Below are 25,644 nucleotides of genomic sequence, written 5' to 3' on the forward strand. Positions count from 1 at the left end.
AGCACACTCTTAAAGGGAGTGCTCCTAATCTCAGTTTGTTACCTGTATAAAAGACACCTGTCAACAGAAGCAATCAATCAATCAGATTCCAAACTCTCCACCATGGCCAAGACCAAAGAGCTCTCCAAGGGTGTCAGGGACAAGATTGTAGACCTACACAAGGCTGGAATGGGCTACAAGACCATCGCCAAGCAGCTTGGTGAGAAGGTGACAACAGTTGGTGTGATTATTCGCAAATGGAAGAAACACAAAATAACTGTCAATCTCCCTCGGCCTGGGGCTTCATGCAAGATCTCACCTCGTGGAGTTGCAATGATCATGAGAACGGTGAGGAATCAGCCCAGAACTACACGGGAGGATCTTGTCAATGATCTCAAGGCAGATGGGACCATAGTCACCAAGAAAACAATTGGTAACACACTACGCCGTGAAGGACTGAAATCCTGCAGTGCCCGCAAGGTCCCCCTGCTCAAGAAAGCACATATACATGCCCGTCTGAAGTTTGCCAATGAACATCTGAATGATTCAGAGGACAACTTGGTGAAAGTGTTGTGGTCAGATGAGACCAAAATGGAGCTCTTCGGCATCATCTCAACTTGCCGTGTTTGGAGGAGGAGGAATGCTGCCTATGACCCCAAGAACACCATCCCCACCATCAAACATGGAGGTGGAAACATTATGCTTTGGGGATGTTTTTCTGCTAAGCGGACAGGACAACTTCACCGCATCAAAGGGACGATGGACGGGGCCATGTACCATCAAATCTTGGGTGAGAACCTCCTTCCCTCAGCCAGGGCATTGAAAATAGGTCGTGGATGGGTATTCCAGCATGACAATGACCCAAAACACACGGCCAAGGCAACAAAGGAGTGGCTCAAGAAGAAGCACATTAAGGTCCTTGAGTGGCCTAGCCAGTCTCCAGACCTTAATCCCATAGAAAATCTGTGGAGGGAGCTGAAGGTTCGAGTTGCCAAACGTCAGCCTTGAAACCTTCATGACTTGGAGAAGATCTGCAAAGAGGAGTGGGACAAAATCCCTCCTGAGATGTGTGCAAACCTGGTGGCCAACTACAAGAAACGTCTGACCTCTGTGATTGCCAACAAGGGTTTTGCCACCAAGTACTAAGTCATGTTTTGCAGGGGGGTCGAATACTTATTTCCCTCATTAAAATGCAATTCCTTTTATAACATTTTTGACATGCGTTTTTCTGGATTGTTTTGTTGTTATTCTGTCTCTCACTGTTCAAATAAACCTACCATTAAAATTATAGACTGATCATTTCTTTGTCGGTGGGCAAACGTACAAAATCAGCAGGGGATCAAATACTTTTTTCCCTCACTGTATGGGGGATATTGCCAGGTCTGCATAGAGTAACTCACAACCACACTACCAACACCACCACCCACATTTAGAAAACTCAATCATTAGGTTTTGCTGTAAACCGTAGTGAGGACTCAGTGAGCTAAAGTCTTAGTGGTCTGTTAAAGGTGGGTGGAGAGGGAGAAGGGAGCTGGACTGAGGATTGTTTCAGGGAGAAGGGATCTGGGCTAAGGTTTGCACACACCCAGGCCTCCAGCAGACCTCCACGGAGAGGGTTATTGGGGTGAGGGATTTCAGCAGCTTGCCGCCCGCCTGTCGTGCAGAGCCGTGTTAAGACGAGAGGCAAGCTGTGTGCGTGTGTGTGTGCGTGCGTGCGTGTGTGTGTGCGCACGTGTGTGTGTGTGTGTGTGGAGGAAGGGAGAAAGGATTACAGGAAGGCTTGGTGCCTTTACAGGCAGTCATAGTGTTGTTTTAAGACCAGGCTATAGACTTACTCATTCAAGGGTTTTTCTTTATTTTTACTATGTTCTACATTGTAGAATAATAGTGAATACATCAAAACTATGAAATAACACATATGGAATCATGTACTAACCAAAAAAGTGTTAAACAAATCAAAATATATTTTATATTTGAGATTCTTCAAAAGTAACCACCCTTTGCCTTGATGACAGGTTTGCACACTCTTGGGATTCTCTCAACCAGCTTCATGAGGTAGTCACCTGGAATGCATTTCAATTAACAGGTGTGCCTTCTTAAAAGATAATTTGTGGAATTTCTTTCCTTTTTAATGCATTTCAGCCTATCGGTTGTGTTGTGATAAGGTAGTGGGGTGTACTGAAGATAGCCCTATTTAGTAGAAGACCAAGTCCATATTATGGCAAGAACAGCTCAAATAAGCAAAGAGAAACGACAGTCGATCATTGCTTTAAGACATCAAGGTCAGTCAATACGGAAAATATAAAGACTTTGAAAGTTTCTTCAAGTGCAGTCGCAAAACCCATCAGGCGCTATGATGAAACTGGCTCTCATGAGGACCGTCACAGGAATGGAAGACCCAGAGTTATCTCTGCAGAGGATAAGTTCATTACAGTTACCAGCCTCAGAAATTGCAGCCCAAATAAATGCTTCACAGAGTTCAAGTAACAGACACATCTCAAAATCAACTGTTCAGAGGAGACTGTGTGAATCAGGCCTTCATGTCGAATTGCAGTAAGGAAACCACTACTAAAGGACCAATAAGAAGAAGAGACTTGCTTGGGTCAAGAAACACGAGCAATGGACATTAGACCGGTGGAAACTTGTCCTTTGGTCTGGAGTCCAAATTTGAGATTTTTTTTGTGAGACGTGGCCTGGGTGAACAGATGATCTCCACATGTGTATTTCCCACCGTAAAGCATGGAGGAGGAGGTGTGGGGGTGCTTTGCTGGTGACACTGTCTGTGATTTATTTAGAATTCAAGTCACACTTAACCAGCATGGTTACCACAGCATTCTGCAGCGATACGCCATCCCATCTGGTTTGGGCTTAGTGGGACTATCATTTGTTTTTCAACAGGACAATGACCCAACACACCTCCAGGCTGTGTAAGGGCTATTCGACCAAGAAGGAGAGTGATGGAGGGCTGCATCAGATGACCTGGCCACAATCCCCCGACCTCAACCAAATTGAGATGGTTTGGGATGACTCAGACCGCAGAGTGAAGGAAAAGCAGCCAACAAGTGCTCAGCATAGCATATGTGGGGACTCCTTCAAGACTGATGGAAAAGTATTTCAGGTGAAGCACAACTTTGGAAGTATGCTTGGGGTCATTGTCCATTTGGAAGACCCATTTGCGACCAAGCTTTAACTTTCTGACTGATGTCTTGAGATGTTGCTTCAATATATCCACATCATTTTCCTACCTCATGATGCCATCTATTTTGTGAAGTGCACCATTCCCTCTTGCAGCAAAGCATACCCACAACATGATGCTGCCACCCCCGTGCTTCACGGTTGGGATGGTGTTCTTTGGCTTGCAAGCCTCCCCCTTTTTCCTCCAAACATAACGATGGTCATTATGGCCAAACAGTTCTATTTTTGTTTCATCAGACCAGAGGACATTTCTCCAAAAAGTAAAATCTGTGTTCCCATGTGCAGTAGCAAATCGTAGTCTGGCTTTTTTATGGCGGTTTTGGAGCAGTAGCTTCTTCCTTGCTGAGCTGCCTTTCAGGTTATGTCGATATAGGACTCATTTCACTGTGGATATAGATCATTTTGTACCTGTTTCCTCCAGCATCTTCACAAGGTCCTTTTCTGTTGTTCTGGGATTGATTTGCAATTTTCGCACCAAGGTACGTTCATCTCTAGGAGACAGATCGCGTCTCCTTCCTAAGCAGTATGACGGCTGCATGGTCCCATGGTGTTTATACTTGCGTACTATTGTTTGTACAGATGAACGTGGTACCTTCAGGCGTTTGGAAATTGCTCCCAAGGATGAAGCACACTTGTAGAGGTCTACAATTGTTTTGGTCTTGGCAGATTTCTTTTAACTTTCCCATGATGCCAAGCAAAGAGGCACTGAGTTTGAAGGTGGGCCTTGAACTACATCCACAGGTACACTTCCAATTGACTCAAATTATGTCAATTAGTCTATCAGAAGCTTCTAAAGCCATGACATCATTTCTGGAATTTTCCAAGCTGTTTGAAGGCACAGTCAACTTAGTGTATGTAAACTTCTGACCCACTGGAATTGTGATACAGTGAATTATAAGTGAAATAATCTGTCTGTAAACAATTGCTGTAAAAATTACTTGTGTCATGCACAAAGTAGATGTCCTACCCTACTTGCCAAAACTATAGTTTACAATAGGCACAACTATAGAATACAACTAAATTGTCTTTCCAAGAGGAATTATTACACTGTTCAAGAACCCTCATCAACTGTCAGGCATGAGATACTGTATAACTGGATGCATTAGAATACTTTGATTATCTCTGCTTTAGGATGTTAGGAAGGAATGAAAGAAGAAAGGGTCCATAAGGAAGGAAGAACGGGTGCATTTCTAGAAGATCTGTCCAAAGCCATGGTGTTCTGTATGTGTGTTGGTTCTCCGCCTGAGTGACAGCCGGTCTCTGTTGACCTATTATAGGTCAGTGAGACAGTGAGTCCTAGTGGACCTGCTATCTGTGTGTGTGCGTGCGTGTGTGTGTTTTTGTGTGTGTCTGTGTGTGTGTGGCGTTAGTGGGGTGTGTGTGTGTGTGTGTGTGTGGCGTTAGTGTGGTGTGTGTGTGTGTGTTGGCCTGTCAAACTGCTCTGAAACTGACCTTTCTCTCCACTCCCTCCCTGGGGTCCTGTCTTTCTGCCAGACCTAGAGGCTCTGTGTGTAGTGATGATTACATTCCACTCATCTGTAACCAGCAGGGGGACAGTTATTACCGTAACACACAGAGGAAAACTGGCCTCTACAGCAGCTGATAAAATATAAAATGTAAGGATTTGTGCGCTGGGCGTAGTCTTAGCTTAAATTGCTACTGTAGCTTGAAACGACTTGTGGGTATTGGTTCTCCTCTGCTACTTCCTCAAGTGTACCATTACTGCTCTGCTCTGGCTCATCTAGAGCTCTATCGCTCTTTGACATTTTTACTTATTTAGTTGGTTCCCAGCTAGCACATTTGGTTCCTTGGAAGTTGTTGGAACGTCTGTTTTTGGTTTTTCATTAGTTCTGGGAACGAAGCCACACATTTCTTGACCTGTAAAACAGAATGTTTTTTAAACGTTCTGAGAACGAAAGTGAAAATTTCACCTTCTCTGGGAACGTTACAATTTAGTTCCAGGGAGGTTCTGAGAACGTTTTACAATGATTCCCTGAACGTTTTCCTGGGAGGTTTTATTAACATTCTGAGGACAGTAATAATACGTTATTTAGGGGTTTTTGAATAATAAAATGTTTACTGAATGTTTCAATAAGTCTTTTAATAACGCTGCTAGCTTAGTTTATGTTAACTGTTCTGAACTCCAAGCACAGATAGGACACATGGAAATTAATTTCCATGCAACACATTTATTTTTTATTGTGGCACAGTGCCAGTGAGATTTGAACCTATGATCTTCTGTTCTCTATCCTTGAAATTAGTCCACTGCACCACCAGGATGGAGTTAGCATGCCATATTTTTTTTACTCATAAACATGGCATGCAAAAAAGCTGTTCATTTTAGTCTATTCAAAAATAACTCATTAAGATCAGGTGTGGCCGATTAGTGGGCGCGGCCAACACACCTGAACAAACTTAACAAGATAAAGGATAGAGAGAGTTTTGTTGACGCTGAGAACGGAATGTATATGTTTTTCAATAACATTCTTAGAACGTTCTTTGAACGTTACTAATGTTTTCTTGTGGTTTTTATGAAAAGTTTTCTTAATGTTCTGAGAACCTGACTGTCAGTAGAACCGCAAGGAAACCTGCAGAAAACGTTAAGCTGAAGTACTGAAATTTCCACAGAAGAACATTGTTTCTTGGAACAATTTGAGAACATTACTTTAAATAGAACCTTGAAGCAATAATGTTATTTTGTCAAGTTCCTTAAATGTGCTGAGAATGTTCCAAAGCCAAGCAACTATCCTGCACCATTCCCAGAACGTTGTGGGAAGGTTGTATGCAATAACCATAGGACAACCACACTCTCACCAATGACTAAGGAACACATGGTTCTTAGAACGTCATGTGCTATCTGGGTTTGTTCAATACAGGTTTGCTAGAAATGTACTTGTATGGAGCAAGAGAAAAAAAGAAAAAGAGACATAGTGTGTGTAAGAGCAAGAGAGAGAGAGAGAGAGTGAGAGAGAAAAAAATAGTGAGAGTACAGGGCCTCAGGTGCCATGTCAGCTGTAATCTTGCTAGGATGTCCAATATCTCTGAAAAGGTCCAATTGGTTGCCTAGCTGGTAGAACAGGAATAGGATAACCTCTCAGAACAGAGGTGGGCTGGCAGTGATTGTCTGCTGTACTCTCCCGCACACGCACACACAACACACACAGTGTATGGACCACTAATAAACCTGTCCGTGTCAGGTTCACCAGGTGTCTTTGTGATGTCAACATAATGAACCTCCAGGGTACCAGGCAGGCAGCACCGCCATACTTGTCAAATATAATGATCTTTCTGGGTTGAATATTACGCTATGGTTGTGAAAAGGCCATACAGTCTAATGATATGTAATCATGAAATAGCTAATTGTGTAAGTGACTAACTTTAGGCCTACTCCATCGTTGTGACAAATATTTAATGATTCCTAAAGATCAATTGTCTAATTATCTTTCTTGGTTTAATTGTAGGCTTATTAACAATTATTATTCCACCATGGTCATGGCTTAATGATCAAACATTAACCATCCTATTGAAATACCTCTCCAGGAGAGTTCCTCAATAGAACAAGACATTAGTAGTGTCACGACTTCCGCCGAAGTCGGGTCCTCTCCTTGTTCGAGCGGCGCTTGGCGTCATCATCGATCGGGCGGCGCTCAGCGCCATCATCGATCCACTTTTCATTTTCCGTGTGTTTTGGGATTGTTTATTGTAGTGCTTGTGCACGTTCCCCGTGAGCGCACGACGGGTTATTTTTGTGCCCATTTATCTTGTTGTTCTGGATGCCGTTGGTTTTGCTTAATAAATCTCCGATTATTACCCAGTTCTGGTCTCCTGCGCCTGACTTCTCTGCCTCCAGTTACGCACCCCGCTACAAGTAGCTCCATTCTATTCCATTACTGTGTAAGCTGCTACTCTGTATGTTCTCCTGAATATAAAGCATCACATCTGTGGTCTCAACTTGAGGAAACTGGGGATAAACTTTATGAGCTGGTAACATTTTATGTCTCACCTCCCCAGGGTTGTATATGGATATTACCTCATTCTAATGTCCCTCTTTGCAAATATTAGGGGGGGACGGGGGATGGGATTCCATTTTTCACATAAACATATAGGACAAAACACACATCGTGAGAGATACCACAACACTACATATAGAGAGACCTAAGACAACAACATGACAACAATATGGTAGCAACACAACATGGCAGCAGCACAACATGGTAGCAGTACAAAACATAGTACAAACATTATTGGGCACAGACAACAGCACAAAGGACAAAAAGGTAGGGACAACAGTACATCACACTAAGCAGCCACAACTGTTTGTAAGAGTGTCCATGACTGAGTCTTTGAATGAAGAGATATTAAATCCATCTAATATCGATCTTCAGTGTGTCAATATTTTAACGGTATTGTAAATCTAAATGAATAAATGACCTCCTCTGAAGGGCCTGTGGGTTCGATGATAAAGAATCTGGTTACAAGGAGTTCTTTTCTATAGTTTAATCCGTCCAAGTAGCAGCAACATAAACCTTTGTGGCACAACAGGTTACATCTCAGTCAGTTCACTTCTCTGTCACTCACACAGAAATCTTTCATGTGACATGAAGGGTATTTTCTGAATAGAAAAATCCCCATCTCAGTGGCAATAACATAGAAAATCTCAGATATGCAGTACATATTTCTGATTATAAAAACCAGTATCTGTACTTCCCTATCAAATGAACTATGAACAGAACAGATCTCCTCAGAATAGGACTAGATCTGTCAGGTAACTAGTGCGCTCTACAAACTCCCGCCATTTCAGAGTGCTTTTGTTACCGCGTTCTAAATGTTTCTTAATGTATCCCCAAGTTAAACTAGCCTACATGTCTGTTAAATCTATATTCCACATTAGCTTACAATAATCACTAGCGTTACATTTATTTCCTTAACATTTACTGCAACCTTGTAAAAATGTTGTTTCATTTTGGCACAATTTTGTTGCATTTCACTAACCATTTCCAATCCTGTGGGCGCAGCGTTTACCCCTTTCCTGCAGTGAAATTACCTAGTGACCTCATGGGTGGAATGTTATTATTATTTCTCATAATTTCAAAATTTATCAACATTATTTTGATTTAAACGCAGAAAATCCTGTGTTTTTATGTAAAATGTTTTTTGTTCTAGTTCAGTCTTCTGTGATGTATATAAAGTGTAATATTGGGATGCAAACTCAAAATGTAACACACTTCAACTCTATATCTGACATGGTACAGGTGTCTTCTTCTTCTTTAAACCCACAACCATGTCTGTGAGGTGTAGACTTTTGTTTCAAAGTAGATTTGTTTAAGACTACCTAGAAACATTGTGACCTTGATTTAGCCCTCTGCAATAAAAGGTTAAAGTCCACATACACATTTGCATGACCCATGAGGTAGAAGATCATTCTATAGAATGACCAATATACAATGTAATGAATGATTTTGGTATGCATTTTACATTGAATACCAGTTATGTAATTTTGACAGTGATACAGTGAAAGTATTCAGACCCCTTGAGGTTTTCCACATTTTGTTAGATTACAGTGTTATTATAAAATGTATTTAAAAAAGGAAAATGTCCCTCATCAATACCCCATGATGACAAAGCAAAAACAGGTTTTTAGAAATGTTTGCAAATGTAAAAAAACCAACTGAAATATCACATTTACATAAGTATTCAGACCCTTAACCTAAGTATTTTGTTGATGCACCTTTGGCAGCGATTACAGCCTCGAATCTTGCCACACCCGTATTTGGGAAGTTTCTCCCATTCTTCTATTCAGATCCTCTAAAGCTCTGTCAGGTTGGATGGGGAGTGTCGCTGCACAGCTATTTTCAGGTCTCTCCAGAGATGTTCGATCGGGTTCAAGTCTGGGCTCTGGCTGGGCCAATCAAGGACATTCAGGGTCTTGACTGTGTGCTGAGGGTCGTTGTCCTGTTGGAAGGTGAACCTTATGGTGGAAAATTGCAAGACTATGTTATAATACTTTTATTGCATCAAATGGTTGTTTTATGCAACAGAATAGAGTATTCTTAACTATTGTGTGTGTGTTCTACTGAGGATGGGCCTCTGGGAGATAACACTGACAGGAGATTCACGATGTCTTTTGGGTGATAAAACCTAAAGACCATTCCAGAGCATGAGTGAATGTTTCTGTTCTATACTGTACCAGGGAGAGATGGCTCCAGTTTGGAGTCAGAGGGCCAGACACTGGTCTATACAATGAAAACTGTTGACCCAGCAGATACTGTCTGCTATGTATTATAGGTATCTTTCATACAGATCTTAACCTTGTGACACATTCTATATATCTGTTGTTCATCATGTAGGTTGAAAGGGATGTATCTTGGCTATAAAAGACCTTTGTACTTTTGTCTCGGGGCTCTCAAGGAAACATCTGAGCGTGAATCATCGACCAGCCATGACCAGCCATCATTATCGTAGAGCACTCAATCGATTCACTTTATATGTGTGTGTTGTATTGACCTGCTCCCTTATTAATAAGTGATTAAAGATTTAGTTTAAGTATAACTCTGACTTGTGTGATACGTTTGTCTCTCCTCATTTGATAGTAAAGAAATGAACCACCACAACCTTCACCCCAATCTGAGGTCTTCAGCGCTCTGGAGCAGGTTTTCATCTCTGTTCATCTTTCCCCAGATCCTGACTAGTCTTCCAGTCCCTGCCGCTGAAAAACATCCCCAGAGTATGATGCTGCCACCACCATGCTTCACCGTAGGGATGATGCCAGGTTTCTTCCAGACGTGATGCTCGGCATTGAGGCCAAATAGTTCAATCTTGGTTTCATCCGACCAGAGAATCTTGTTTCTCATGGTCTGAGAGTCTTTAGGTGCCTTTTGGCAAAATCCAAGCGGGCTGTCATGTTCCTTTTACTGAGGAGTGGCTTCAGTCTGGCCACTCTACCGTAAAGGCCTGATTGGTGGAGTGTTGCAGAGAAGGTTGTCCTTCTGGAAGTTTCTCCCATCTCCACAGAGGACCTCTGGAGCTCCATCGGGTGACGATCGGGTTCTTAGTCACCTCCCTGACAAAGGCCCTTCTCCCAGCTCTAGGAAGAGTCTTGGTGGTGCCAAACTTCTTCCATTTAGTAATCATGGAGGCCACTGTGTTCTTGGGGACCTTCAATGCTGCAGAAATCAGTTGGTACCCTTCCAAAGATGTGTGCCTCGACACAATCCTGTCTCTGAGCTCTACGGACAATTCCTTTGAACTCATGGCTTGGTTTTTGCTCTGACATGCACTGTCAACCTTGGGACCTTATAAAGACAGGTGTGTGCCTTTCCAAATCATGTCCAATGAATTGAATTTACCACAGGTGGACTCCAAGTTGTAGAAACATCTCAAGGATGATCAATGGAAACAGGATGCACCTGAGCTCAATTTCGAGTCTCATAGCAAAGGGTCTGAATACTTATGTAAATAAAGTATTTCTGTTTTTATTTTTAAGAAATGTGTAAACATTTCTAAAAACCTGTTTTTCGCATTGTCACTATGGGGTATTGTGTGTAGATTGATGAGGAACATTTTTATTTAATCAATTTTAGAATCAGGCAGTAATGTAACAATGTGAAAAAAGTCAATGGGTCTGAATTCTTTTTGAATACACTGTATGTCCCAGGGAGGGGCTAAGAGAATACAATTTCCTTTTTTGGAGCAATTTTGCCGATTCATCTTGGTAATTGTGAGTGGAGGCTGACGCTAGCCTGATACCCCAACCTTAGTCTGAATGGAATAGACAGATATGCCTGCTGCAAGGCATTTTCTTTTCATGAAGAAGTTATTTTGTAAATATCCACTTTTTATAATTTTTTATTGTCCATTTAATGTCCGGACCACCATCGTCAACTGTGGACCTTAATAATAGCACAACTTGTGTACCTGATCCTGCTGCCTCCTGCAACATGTCTTCCCTTACGGCTGCTACAAGGACCCTATTTTACAACCCCCCTACTCTCTGTCATCACAGTTCATCCACCAGTCATACTAATGTTTCATGTCATTACACTCCCTGGTACTAACCTTTATCATTCCATCCAATAATCATCTTTAATGTGATCATATTGGAACTGTATCCATGATTGGGTTCAATTCAAGTCAATTCAGAAAATACATTTTCCTTATTGAAAAGCATTGAAGAGAATAGGAATTGGAATTTCAGTGTACTTCCTGAATTGGAATTGAAATGGAATTGAGCCCAACCCTGAATGTATGCACCCTCCCTCTCCTACAGGAATCCCCATACGTGATGCTGAAGAAGAACCATGATCAGCTGTCAGGGAACGATAAGTACGAGGGTTACATTGTGGAGCTAGCGGCTGAGATCGCCAAGCACGTTGGATACCACTACAAACTGAAGGTGGTCTCAGATGGGAAGTATGGAGCCAGAGACCCCGAGACCAAGATGTGGAACGGCATGGTCGGAGAGCTGGTGTACGGGGTGAGTGCTCATATGGTCATTAGAGCTTATAAAGGGGGTTTGTAAGTGCTCATAATGGGAGGTCATAAGTGTCCATAACATTTCTGGAGGTGGTTAACGTTCATAGTTGTCACATTGTATTTTTATGTTGATGTCACTGCAAAAAAAATCTTCCTGACACTATAATGTTTGCATCAATACTGTCTGCCAAACATGTTGGTCCTTTCAAAGAAGTATATATTTTTCACAGAAAATCTGTTTTCAATGCTCAACAATAAAGCTTTAAATAGCTTAGTACACAGTGGACTCTCCCTCTCTCTCTCTCTCGCTCTCCCTCTCTCTCTCTCTCTTTCTCTCTCTCTCTCTCTCTTCCTTTCTCCCTCTCTCTCTCCCTTTCTCCCTCCCTCTCTCTCTCTCTCTCTCTCTCCCTTTCTCCCTCCCTCTCTCTCTCTCTCCCTTTCTCCCTCCCTCTCTCTCTCTCTCTCTCTCTCTCTCTCTCTCTCTCTCTCTCTCTCTCTCTCTCTCTCCCTGGTTGTGACTCAGAGACGGGCAGCTCAATGCTTGAGGAGGTGACAGGGAGGTTAAGTGTATGTACTGTAACTAAAGAACAACTGTTCATTCCCATCTCCTGCAATCTGCCCACATACACTCACACACACACACACACACATCCATAGGAAGTTCATTTGTAACAAAGAGGACCCGTTGCACACCATGGCGCCGATCTCTGCTGTTAAAAGGGTCTTTGTGATGCTATGGGGAGATTGGTGTGGGTGTGAGGGTGGGAGAACGGGGTCTGCAGGAGATCAAGGTCAGGATTTGAGTGTTTCTTGTTAAACAAAATCCCGGTGTGTGTTCAGTCTTATGCTGTATGTATAATGACTACCTTCAGTATTTTCTTTCCTTCTTTGTCCTCCTCCAGCACACCTACTGTACTGGACAGTATCTAGCTCTATGGATTTAATTTGCTCTAAAGAGAAATATATCAACCCCTACAAAAATGTCCATTCATTATAATCCACATAATAATTCACATATCCTGTTGCTGCAGGATTATTTTCCTGCTGTAGCAAACTGGCTCAAATGAAGAACCTACATATGTATACACCTTGGGATATTGTGTTCTTTTGAATATTTTTTGAGCTTGAGTGTATTTCATGGTCAATGTGACAGCACAACTCTATATTTCTTGCTAACATGTCTCTCTTTCCCTCTCTCTCCCTCTCTACCTCCTTCCCTCCCTACCTCTCTCTCTACCTCCCTCCCTCTCTACCTCTCTCGCCCTCCTTCCCTTCCTCTCTCTCTACCTCTGTTCCTCCCCTTCTCCCCTTCTCTCCTCCAGAAAGCAGACGTGGCGGTAGCCCCACTGACCATCACCCTGGTTCGAGAAGAGGTGATCGACTTCTCCAAGCCATTTATGTCTCTGGGCATCTCCATCATGATCAAGAAGCCCACCAAGTCTAAACCAGGTGTCTTCTCCTTCCTGGACCCGCTGGCCTATGAGATCTGGATGTGTATCGTGTTCGCCTACATCGGTGTGAGCGTGGTCCTGTTCCTGGTGAGTCGCTTCAGCCCCTACGAGTGGCACGCAGAGGACTATGAAGAGGAGGCCGACCCTCAGACCCCAACCCAGCCGACGGGGCCCGGTGCTGGGTTACAGTCGGGGCAGAGTCCTGGTCAGCCAGGCCAGAACCAGCAGAATCAGGAACAGACCAACGAGTTTGGCATCTTCAACTCTCTCTGGTTCTCCCTGGGAGCCTTCATGCAGCAGGGATGTGACATCTCACCCAGGTAAGAATCCCACGTAGAAATATGATGGGTAGATCTGATGTAGAAATACAATGGGTTAGAAATACAATGGGTAGATCTGAGTTAGAAATACAATGGGTAGATCTGATGTAGAATACAATGGGGTAGAAATACAGTGGGTAGATCTGATGTAGAATTACAATGGGTAGATCTGATGTAGAAATACAATGGGGTAGAAATACAATGGGAATATCTGATGTAGAAATACAATGGGGTAGAAATACAATGGGTAGATCTGGGTCATCACTTTATTTGGATAATCCGTATTTTCCATCTTTAGATGCTCTATAGAGGGTCATACTATCAACAAACTATCTGTTGCTAAGGCTTAGCTAAGGCTAAGGTTACATTTAGGGTTAGGTTTAGAATAAGGGTAAGGGTTAAGGTTATAGTTTGGTTTAGAATAAGGGTAAGGGCTAAGTTTAGGGTTAGGATAAAGGTTAAGGTTAGGGTTAGTAGATAGTTAGTTGAAATGTCCCTGATAGTCTGTAGATCCCTCAAACTCAACTCTGGACCTGGAAGCCAGTTCCACTGCATGTTTTCATTGTTCCACTCTAATCAGGGACTGATTTAGACCTGGGACACCAGGTGTGTGCAATTAACTATCAGGTAGAACAAAAAACCTGCAGGCTCCAGATCTCGTACAGATGGACTATCCAAATGAAGTGAGCTAAATCTGATGTAGATTGGATATATTATATGATGGTATGATATACTTTATTGTCCCCGAAGGTAAATTTGACTTGGACATAGTGCTGCTGCTTCCACATTAATACAGAGACTCAATTGACACAACACCCCATCATTCAGCCCCCCTCCCCACCCACACAAAAGGTCATTAGTTCATGTCAGGCCAGGCTGTGACTTAGTGGAAGTTACACATGATGTAACCAGACTCCCAGGCACAGATTGGCTATCTGGTAATTCTGGCAAATGCCAGATGGGCTGGATACATTTTTTGTTGTTGAGTGGCTGGTAGAAAAGGACACCCACAAAATGTTTTATTTCATTTCAGAATAAAACATGAAAAAGGTGACAAGGTCTGTGATCCATGAGCCTGTTAAATTTTCTGTTATACTAATCTATAATGAGCCTTTGGCTGATCAGTGGGCAACAGCCCGCCCCCCTACCAAGATGCCGGGGATAAATTCTTGTCCCAATCCGGCCCTGCAGGCTCCAGTCCATTATTGTTATTTTTGGTTCTCCCCAATTCAGTAGGGTTTTCTTAGTACCACTTTGTGCTGTGTAAAAGACTGTTGTCTTAGAGAGCTTTTAGGTTACAAGTAGTGTTACTGTTCATGGTTGAAAAGGTAATAAACACTCTTCTCTGTGATTGTTTGGACTTGGACATCAACTTTTAGGGTTTGTTATTGTTGTTGTGTGTGTGTGTCTGTCCCAATATACTCTGTCTGTCTGTCTGTCTGTCTGTCTGTCTGTCTGTCTGTCTGTCTGTCTGTCTGTCTGTCTGTCTGTCTGTCTGTCTGTCTGTCTGTCTGTCTGTCTGTCTGTCTGTCTGTCTGTCTGTCTGTCTGTCTGTCCCTCTGTCTGTCCCTCTGTCTGTCCCTCTGTCTGTCTGTCGTTCTGTCTGTCAGTTAGATTAAACAGGACTAAAACAGTTCTCTATGATCATTGTCATCACAGAACACATTACACGAAGTCAGCTGTCATTGAATACTTAAAAACAGTCCCAGAAAGACACTTCCGTAGTCCTACTCTTTCAGTTACACTAGTTGTGTGTCACAAACCTACAGTGGGACAGAAGTGGGATTTTAAAATGCTTCAAAACTAGAGAAGCAAAAACTATGACCTCATTGAAGACATTATAAAGTATCTCTGTTTTTAATATAGCTAGGTCCCAGATCTGTATTTAACCTTTATTAACTAGTCAAGTCAGTTAAGAACAAATTCTTATTTACAATGACAGCCTACCCCGGCCAAACCCGGATGCTGTGCCAATTGTGTGCCGTCCTATGGAACCAATCACGGCCAGATGTGATGCATCCTGGATTGGAACCAGGTACTGCAGTGACGCCTATATCACTGAGATGCAGTGTCTTAGACCACCGCGCCACTCAGGAGACCCCACATGGCGCCAGTCCAACCATCACAAAGAAAACACAAAGAAAACACTTTCACCAACTAAACTCTGTCCACTCCAAAGTGAACTGCGCTGAAGGGTGGCTGGCTCGATATTGTGTATTAAGTAGTGTCACTAGCTCTGTCTGGCTCCCCCCGGAGTGAGAGCATTGATCAACAGTCCCACCATCAGTCCCCCTCTCTAAAGGTCACCAATTAAGAATCTCATTAAAGTGTCTGAAATTAGAGACACAGAAAGGTTGACTCTCTCTCAGGGACACCAGAGAGACCTACTGAGAGGAGGAGAGGAGAGGAGATGAGGGGAGTGGAGGAAAAGGAGGAGAGAAGGAGAGGAGAGGAGGACAGAAAAAGGAGAGGAGAGTGAGGGCAGAAGAGGGGAGAGGAGGAAAAGGAGGAGAGAAGGAGAGGGAAGGAGAGGAGGACAGAAAAAGGAGAGGAAAGTGAGGGGAGAAGAGGGGAGAGGAATAGCATCATCACCTGTGTCTTCCAAGGCACTGACTGACTCACTGGACCAATGGAGAGAGATTGTGATTGTAAGAGCCTTGCCGTATGGGGACTAGATTGGATAAATCAAAGGCCTTCCTCTGTCCCTGCTGTTTCTGCTATTACCCTTCAGCTGGTGGCAGCATGCTGCTAAGCTAGCATAGCAAACACACACACAGACATGCAGAATGTGCTCTCACAGCGTAACAGAACACACCACTCCAGTAAATATGGATCTGCCAGTCTGTCCAATGAAGGAGAATGTCATCTCTCTCTCTCAATTAAATTTCAATTTAAGGGGATTTATTGGCATAGGAAACATATGTTTACATTGCCAAAGCAAGTGTAAACATACTCTCTCTCTCTCTCTCCCTCCCCACTGGGGTCTACAGCAGTGGTACAGTGCAATCTACTGTACTCATCATTCCCAGATGAGCTGGCCCCATTACTTCATGTGTGGACATCTGGACTTGTCTCCAGAGAGGGCTGCCTTCATCAAACTCAACTGTTATTTGTCCATAGCTCCATACAAGTGTGGTCTCCTGAAGAGCCACAGTCAGTCTTTGCTGGGCTAGTTTTTAAAATGCTTTAACTTTGTTTTTGACCAGTTTTGTCTGTTTTTATTTGGTCACTCAAGAGAACAGAATGTTTGTTTTACATCTGTGAGGAGAGACAGTGATTCTTTAAGCTGCCTGTACTGTCTTCCATTTAATCAGAGACAACGAGTTTACAGAAGACGTTAATGATGTTCAGCTGGTATTAATCAGCGCTGTGGCGTTTCATTTCCACACGTTGCCGTCTGAAGAGAGACAGGGCCTGCATCCCAAATGGCACCCTATTCCCTATATAGTGAACTACTTTTGAACAGGGCCTATAGTAGTGCACTATATAGGGAATAGGGTGCTATATGGGATGCATCCAGAGACAGCCGTAAATTCCCCTCCCTTTGTCTGTTCCTTAATGCATTCTGATTGGCTGGCTCTAAAGGAATGTCTGCCTAGAGCTCTGTAGAGACAGGGCTGTGGGTGTGGGTTCGTGCGTACGTATGTGTACGTGTGCGTGCCTGCATGCGTGGATGTGTGTGCCTGGGTGTGTGATCCTGTGTGTTTGTGTGCCTACCTGTGTGTTTGTTTGTGTTCCTACCTGTGTGTTTGTTTGTGTGCCTACCTGTGTGTTTGTTTGTGTGCCTACCTGTGTGTGTGTGTGTGTGTGTGTGTGTGTGTGTGTGTGTGTGTGTGTGTGTGCCTACCTGTTTGTTTGTGTGCTTACCTGGGTGTGCCTATTTGTGTGCCTACCTGTGTGTGTGTGTGTGTGTGTGTGTGTGTGTGTGTGTGTGTGTGTGTGTGTGTGTGTGTGTGTGTGTGTGTGTGTGTGTGTGTGTGTGTGTGTGTGTGTGTGTTTGTGTGTGTGTGTGCCTACCTGTGTGTGTGTGCCTACCTGTGTGTTTGTGTGCCTACCTGTGTGTTTGTGTGCCTACCTGTGTGTTTGTGTGCCTACCTGTGTGTGTGATCTCTCTCTGCTATTTATTCTCTCTAAATCCTTTGTTTACTGTGCTCTTTGTAAATGTCACACCTGTCACTCAGAGCTCCTAAACCTCCCATCCTCTCCTCTCTCCACTTTCCTCTCTCCGCTCTCCTCTGCTCTCCTCCCCTCTCCACTCTCCTCTGCTCTCTCCTCTCTCCTCTCCTCCTCTCTGTCCTCTCCTCCCCTCTGTCCTCTCCTCCCCTCACTCCTACCCTCTCTCCTCTCCTCTATCCTCCCCTCTCTGTGTATCTCTGTAGACAGGTGGCTAGAGGAGCAGGGATCTTACCCCTTCAATCCCTCTATCCCCTCTACTCCATCTCTCCTCCATCTTCCCTCATAGCCTCCACCTGTTCCTCTCCTCCATCTTCCCTCATAGCCTCCACCTATTCCTCTCCTCCATCTTCCCTCATAGCCTCCACCTGTTCCTCTCCTCCATCTTCCCTCATAGCCTCCACATCTTCCTCCCCACCTTCCATGTTCTCTTCTCTCTTTCCCCATTCTCCCTCCCTTTCATAGATCTCTCCTTCTCTCTCCTAGCCTCCTCTCCTCATCCCTCCTTTTTAGATCTCTCCCTCCCTATCTCTCTCTGTCGCTCTGTATTTAGTGATGAACTGATCTGGCAGACACTGCGTGCAGGCGGGCGTGTATGTGCGTGCGTGCATACGTGAGTGCGCGTGTGAGTGATTACGTGTGTGATTGTGTGAGTGAGTTTGTGTGAGTGAGTGCATGTTTGTGTGTGAGTGAGTGAGTGAGTGAGTGAGTGAGTGAGTGAGTGAGTGAGTGAGTGAGTGAGTGAGTGAGTGAGTGAGTGAGTGAGTGAGTGAGTGAGTGAGTGAGTGAGTGAGTGAGTGAGTGAGTGAGTATGTGAGTGAGTATGTGAGTGAGTGAGTATGTGCGTTCATGTGTGTGTGCCTGCATATATTCATGTCATCTCATGCCTGCGGAGCAGACCATATCCATTTCTCTTTCTTCAGTAATTATTTCACAAGCCTCATTCCTTTCATGCTTACAGCACAAAACACACACACACACACACACACACACACACACACACACACACACACACACACTAACCACAAAAGACCAAGGTGTGATTCTCTAACAACCAAAGCCAACTGTGTGTTTCCTAATTTTTAGTGTGAGATCAAAAGAAACTCCCTGTGCTCTGTGTGTGTGTGTGTGTGTGTGTGTGTGTGTGTGTGTGTGTGTGTGTGTGTGTGTGTGTGTGTGTGTGTGTGTGTGTGTGTGTGTGTGTGTGTGTGTGTGTGTGTGTGTGTGTGTGTGTGTGTGTGTGTGTGTGTGTGTGTGTGTGTGTGTGTGTGTGAGTGTGTGTTGTGACAGCCCTGAATTTGTCTGAACCGTATTGGTGTAGACTTGACGGACCAGACGGGACTCATTCCCTCCCAAACAAAAAGGAGAAACCAATATTTTCTCTGGTAGGTACAACCTACCTGGCAGCCCTACAAACAATAACTTCAAAACCCTTACAGTGTGTGTGTGTGTGTGTGAGAGAGAGAGAATGTGTATACTGTATATGAAAGCAAGCACAATCTTCTTCTAATCCCATGCCTGCTGAACAGATGATATCTGTTTCTCTCATCTGAATTTCTCTCATACGGATCTGTCTCTTCCTATACATGCTTCTCAGCTGTTAGATCTCAATGATTGGTGGTTTGTGTAGGTTTGTTTGTTTAAATGCTCTCTGTAGGTTCTGATGTGTGACAGTTGTTTAAAAGGAATTTGAATTGAGCCCATTTTGTAGTACTTTGATTAGAAATGAACATTCTCTACTGCTGAAGTCATCTCCACTACAGATATCATCAGGAACAATGGAAACATCAACACATTATACTGCTGAAGTCATCTCCACTACAGATATCATCAGGAACAATGGAAACATCAACACATTATACTGCTGAAGTCATCTCCACTACAGATATCAACAGGAACAATGGAAACATCAACACATTATACTGTTGAAGTCATCTCCACTACGGATATCAACAGGAACAATGGAAACAACAACACATTATACTGCTGAAGTCATCTCCACTACGGATATCAACTCGAACAATGGAAACATCTACACATTATACTGCTGAAGTCATCTCCACTACGGATATCAACAGGAACAATGGAAACATCAACACATTATACTGCTGAAGTCATCTCCACTACGGATATCAACAGGAACAATGGAAACATCAACACATTATACTGCTGAAGTCATCTCCACTACGGATATCAACAGGAACAATGGAAACATCAACACATTATACTGCTGAAGTCATCTCCACTACAGATACGGGGCAACAGAGGACGAACAGCAGAGGGGCTAATGACTCTGGAGCAGGGGGAAAAGGTCTCGGCTTCCGGGGGTGTAGCCGCGGGGCTATAGCGGCGTGCCAGCGCACCCGGCTAATTATCCTTGGGTACCGGTCGGTGTTGCGGAAGTGAAGAGACCTGGGCCTTACTGAAACCCTCCCGGAGGTCCTTGTACTCCGCGGAAATAGCGGAGAGGTTCGGGGCAATTTCCAAGCCCCCAGGAAGTCGTCCCGGGGCAGGCAGAGCTGATTTCAGGCAATGAGTGTGGCAGAACGGGCTCCAGCCCACGATGGCACCAGTAGACCAGTCAATCAAGGGATTGTATCGCTGGAGCCAAGAGAATCCCAATACCACAGGAACCTGCAGAGACTCAATTAGCAGGAATTGGATCGTCTCGCTGTGGTTCCCCGACACTTGTAGGTTGATGGGTGTGGTATGGTGGGTGACCCGGCCTATAGAGCGCCCGTCCAGCACTCTAACATTCATGGGAATGGAGAGTGGTTGAGTGGGGATGCCTAGTTCGGACGCCAGAGTAACGTCCATAAGACTCATATCGGCCCTCGAGTCGATGAGTATCTGGAGAGACTTGGACTGGTCGCCTCACAGCAGGGTGGCATGGAGAGGGGGGCGAGTAGGGGGAGAAGGTCTCTTGAAGGGACAGGTAGTCACAAAATGATCGGTATTACCGCAATACAAACAACTCTGGGTTCTGCAGTCTGCGTATGCATGGAGAAACTCGGGTAAGCCCAGATGCTCTCAGGAACTTCCGGAGTTCATCAGATGCAAGGTGGGATCCTTGAGTGAGCGATTGGGACCGCAATCGGCTACATTCCTGTTGCCGTCCACCGATCCGGATGGTTAAAGGGATGAGTGAGTTGAGATCCGTCGGTAGTTCCCAGCTGCAAGCTCGTCCTTTACTTCCACCGATAATCCGTGCAGGAACATGTCGAACAGCGCTTCCGGGTTCCAGGCACCCTCTGCTGCTAGCGTGCGGAAATCCACCGCATAGTCTGCCACACTGAGGGAGTCCTGCCGAAGCTGGAATAACTTCCGGGCAGCCTCTCTCCCGGAAACCGGAGCCTCAAACTTTTCTCACCTCCATCACGAATACCTCCAGACTGAGGCAGACGGTGGATTGTTGGTCCCACACCGCTGTGGCCCAGGCGAGTGCCCTCCCGGACATCAGCGTAATAATGTACGCTGTCTTCGAGCTGTCCGGGGGGAACGAAGAAGGCTGCAGCTCGAAGACGAGGGAGCACTGGGCGAGAAAGGCCCGACAGGTTCTGGATTCGCCATTGTAGCCCTCTGGTAGGTGCCGTTCCCGGGAAACCGGGGTGACGGCGCTGCTACCAGCCTAGTTACTTTGGGGCTGGGAGGTTACTGTCGTGGTAGGTTGCCTGGTAGGCAGCCCATGGAATTGCTCCCTCAATGCGTCCAATGCTAGGTCGTGACGTTCGGCCAAGTCCTGGAACTCTTCCATCAGACTGCGAAGCAACTCCTCGTGTTACTAATGATGGTTCCTGGGAGGAGATGGCGTTGCGGAGCTGGTCTAAGTCTGCTGGGTCAGTCAAGGCCAGTTTTTACTATCACGTTTCAGGTAAGACCCAAATGCAGACTGTTGAAGTAACAATGTTTATTACAGCAACAGGGGCAGGCAAGCGACAAATCAAGGCAGGCAGGGGTTGATAATCCAGAGTAGTGGCAAAGGCACAGGACAGCAGGCAGGCTCAGAGTCAGGGGCAGGCAGAGTGGTCAAACAGGCGGGCTCAGAGTCAGGACAGGCAAAGGTCAAAACCAGGAGAGTGAGAAAAAGAGAGACTGGGGAAAAGCAGGAGCTGAGACAAAACGCTGGTTGACTTGACAAACAAGACGAACTGGCAATAGACAAACCGAGAACACAGGTATAAGTACCCAGGGGATAATGGGGAAGATGGGCAACACCTGGAGGAGGGTGGAGACAAGCATAAGGACAGGTGAAACAGATCAGGGCGTAAACAGAGAAGTCAATTGTCGGAGAATGGTGCTGGACCAGCTTTAACCTCTTAAATGTAACTAAATCTAAAATGTAATCTACATAATCCCAAAAGTAATTATTTATCATGAGAGGGACATTAACAATAACTAATAATGCTGCATAGAGGTATAGTCACTTTTGAGGACACAAGCTCAAATACACATTTTTTATGATGCATTTCCTATTCAACAAAACTGTGTAAATAAGACCCCGAAATGACTTATATGCTTTCTAAATATAGTATAATCATATTATAAAATGACTAACTATAAGAGTTCACCTTCCTTATGAATGTAAAATACATATTTGTATGTTTAGTGTTAGAGAAAATGTGCATATTTTCTAAAGGTCTCTATTGATCAAAACGTATGCCCGACCGCCGTGAACGTCTCACAAAGCTCTAGCTTGGCTCCCTGAACACGTCAGGAACTCGCATTTCATCTCTTATTAACCGTGTCCTTCTATGACAAACAGATAGTGGTTTTTGTTTCAAATTTGTGAATGATTTTAGATTACTGTCTATAAATCGATCTCTGAATGTGCTAGAGCGACAAAACCACTCTCTCCTGCTGCTCTACGATGTAAGGCATGTGACGTAGGGTTCAGCCAACTTTTGATGGACAGTCGGAAGAGCGAATGAAATGGTGGGAAGGACATCCCAGCTTCAAGTGCTGTCAGATTTCACATCCTACATCACACAGGCGGAAGAGATATATGCAATTTCGATCTACCGTGCTTTAGAGAAGAGACAGCCAGTATTATAGCAGTGCTTTAGAGAAGAGACAGCCAGTATTATAGCAGTCCTTTAGAGAAGAGACAGCCAGTATTATAGCAGTGCTTTAGAGAAGAGACAGCCAGTATTATAGCAGTGCTTTAGAGAAGAGACAGACAGTATTATAGCAGTGCTTTAGGGAAGAGACAGCCAGTATTATAGCAGTGCTTTAGAGAAGAGACAGCCAGTATTATAGCAGTGCTTTAGAGAAGAGACAGACAGTACTATAGCAGTGCTTTAGAGAAGAGACAGCCAGTATTATAGCAGTGCTTTAGAGAAGAGACAGCCAGTATTATAGCAGTGCTTTAGAGAAGAGACAGACAGTATTATAGCAGTGCTTTAGGGAAGAGACAGCCAGTATTATAGCAGTGCTTTAGAGAAGAGACAGCCAGTATTATAGCAGTGCTTTAGAGAAGAGACAGCCAGTACTATAGCAGTGCTTTAGAGAAGAGACAGCCAGTATTATAGCAGTTCTTTAGAAAATATCCAGTATTATATCAGTGCTTTAGAGAAGAGACAGCCAGTATTATAGCAGTGCTTTAGAGAATATCCAGTATTATAGCAGTGCTTTAGAGAAGAGACAGCCAGTATTATAGCAGTGCTTTAGAGAATATCCAGTATTATAGCAGTGCTTTAGAGAAGAGACAGACAGTATTATAGCAGTGCTTTAGAGAAGACACAGCCAGTATTATAGCAGTGCTTTAGAGAAGAGACAGATAGTATTATAGCAGTGCTTTAGAGAAGAGACAGCCAGTATTATAGCAGTGCTTTAGAGAAGAGACAGACAGTATTATAGCAGTGCTTTAGAGAAGAGACAGACAGTATTATAGCAGTGCTTTAGAGAATATCCAGTATTATAGCAGTGTTTTAGAGAAGAGACAGCCAGTATTATAGCAGTGCTTTAGAGAAGAGACAGACAGTATTATAGCAGTGCTTTAGAGAAGAGACAGCCAGTATTATAGCAGTGCTTCAGAGAAGAGACAGCCAGTATTATATCAGTGCTTTAGAGAAGAGACAGCCAGTATTATAGCAGAGCTTCAGAGAAGAGACAGCCAGTATTATAGCAGTGCTTTAGAGAAGAGACAGCCAGTATTATAGCAGTGCTTCAGAGAAGAGACAGATAGTATTATAGCAGTGCTTTAGAGAAGAGACAGTATTATAGAGTGTGGTTGATTTATAACCCGGTTCAGTTTACTTCAGGACATTGTCTCACATCAAAGCAACCCTTGATCACTCTAACACGCATAAAAGCATACACACACTCACACACGGAGGCAGACACAGAGATATGTATGCAGGCATACAGATATGTATGCAGCCATACAGGCATGTATGCACACGCACAGGTACACGCACACACATGCACACACACACTTAAATGGTCCTTGTGGAGGCTAGTTAAGTTCCGTAAAATATAATCGTGACAGAGTCTGAATGAGTCTCTGATTAGATTTCCCATAGGGGTTCAGGCCCTCTGGGAAATCTAAGGTAGAGTTAACACCATGTACCAGACAGGGGTTCAGGCCCTTTGGGAAATCTAAGGTAGAGTTAACATCATGTACCAGACAGAGAGCGAGTGAGTTAACACCATGTTCCAGACAGGGGTTCAGGCCCTCTGGGAAATCTAAGGTAGAGTTAACACCATGTTCCAGACAGGGGTTCAGGCTCTCTGGGAAATCTATGGTAGAGTTAACACCATGTACCACATGGATGGATTTGTTAGTTGTTAGATCATGCTTTAAAGGCTGTAGTAAAGAGGTTTGTATGTCACAGGAACTGGTCAATTAGAAACCCATGTTCTGGTTGTTGAAAACATTAGTAGCTGGATGTTTAAATCAGAGTAGATAGGCTAGTAACTGGCTAAATCAGAGTAGATAGGCTAGTAACTGGCTAAATCAGAGAAGATAGGCTAGTAACTGGCTAAATCAGAGAAGATAGGCTAGTAACTGGCTAAATCAGAGTAGATAGGCTAGTAACTGGCTAAATCAGAGTAGATAGGCAAGTAACTGGCTAAATCAGAGTAGATAGGATTGTAACTGGCTAAATCAGAGTAGATAGGCTAGTAACTGGCTAAATCAGAGTAGATAAGCTAGTAACTGGCTAAGTCAGAGTAAATAGGCTAGTAACTGGCTATATCAGAGTATATAGGCTAGTACCTGGCTTAATCAGAGTAGATAGGCTAGTAACTGGCTAAATCAGAGAAGATGGGAACGTAACTGGCTAAATCAGAGTAGATAGGCTAATAACTGGCTAAAGCAGAGAATATATGTCAATAACTGGCTGAATCAGAGAAGATAGGGTAGTAACTGGCTAAATCAGTAGATAGGCTAGTAACTGGCTAAATCAGAGAAGATAGGATAGTAACTGGCTAAATCAGAGAAGATAGGATAGTAACTGACTAAATCAGAGAAGATAGGCTAGTAACTGGCTAAATCAGTAGGTAGGCTGGTAACTGGCTGAATCAGAGAACATAGGCTAGTAACTGGCTAAATCAGTAGATAGGCTAGTAACTGGCTAAATCAGTAGATAGGCTTGTATCTGGCTAAATCAGTAGATAGGATAGTAACTGGCTAAATCAGTAGATAGACTAGTAACTGGCTAAATCAGTAGATAGGCTAGTAACTGGCTAAATCAGTAGATAGGATAGTAACTGGCTAAATCAGTAGATAGGCTAGTAACTGGCTAAATCAGTAGATAGGATAGTAACTGGCTAAATCAGAAGATAGGATAGTAACTGGCTAAATCAGAAGATAGGATAGTAACTGGCTAAATCAGTAGATAGGCTAGTATCTGGCTAAATCAGTAGATAGGATAGTAACTGGCTAAAACAGTAGATAGGCTAGTAACTGGCTAAATCAGTAGATAGGCTTGTAACTGGCTAAATCAGTAGATAGGCTAGTAACTGGCTAAATCAGTAGATAGGCTAGTAACTGGCTAAATCAGTAGATAGGCTTGTAACTGGCTAAATCAGTAGATAGGCTAGTAACTGGCTAA

The 25,644-nt window shown here is 43.8% G+C and overlaps 1 protein-coding gene across 2 annotated transcripts in view; it reads left to right on the forward strand.

The window, feature by feature from the left end:
- The window catches only part of LOC106612123 (glutamate receptor 1-like), a 344,456-nt gene that overhangs the window by 272,720 nt on the left and 46,092 nt on the right, over positions 1-25,644 (forward strand). For both annotated transcript variants that reach the window (XM_045724994.2, XM_082956056.1), the window contains exons 10-11: positions 11,441-11,647; positions 12,969-13,417. In XM_045724994.2, the coding sequence (XP_045580950.2) occupies positions 11,441-11,647; positions 12,969-13,417 (656 nt within the window). The remainder of the gene's footprint in view (positions 1-11,440; positions 11,648-12,968; positions 13,418-25,644) is intronic.

The sequence above is a fragment of the Salmo salar genome, chromosome 09 (genome assembly GCF_965601325.2).
Source record: "Salmo salar chromosome 09, fSalSal1, whole genome shotgun sequence".
In the NCBI taxonomy this organism is placed as follows: Eukaryota; Metazoa; Chordata; class Actinopteri; order Salmoniformes; family Salmonidae; genus Salmo; species Salmo salar.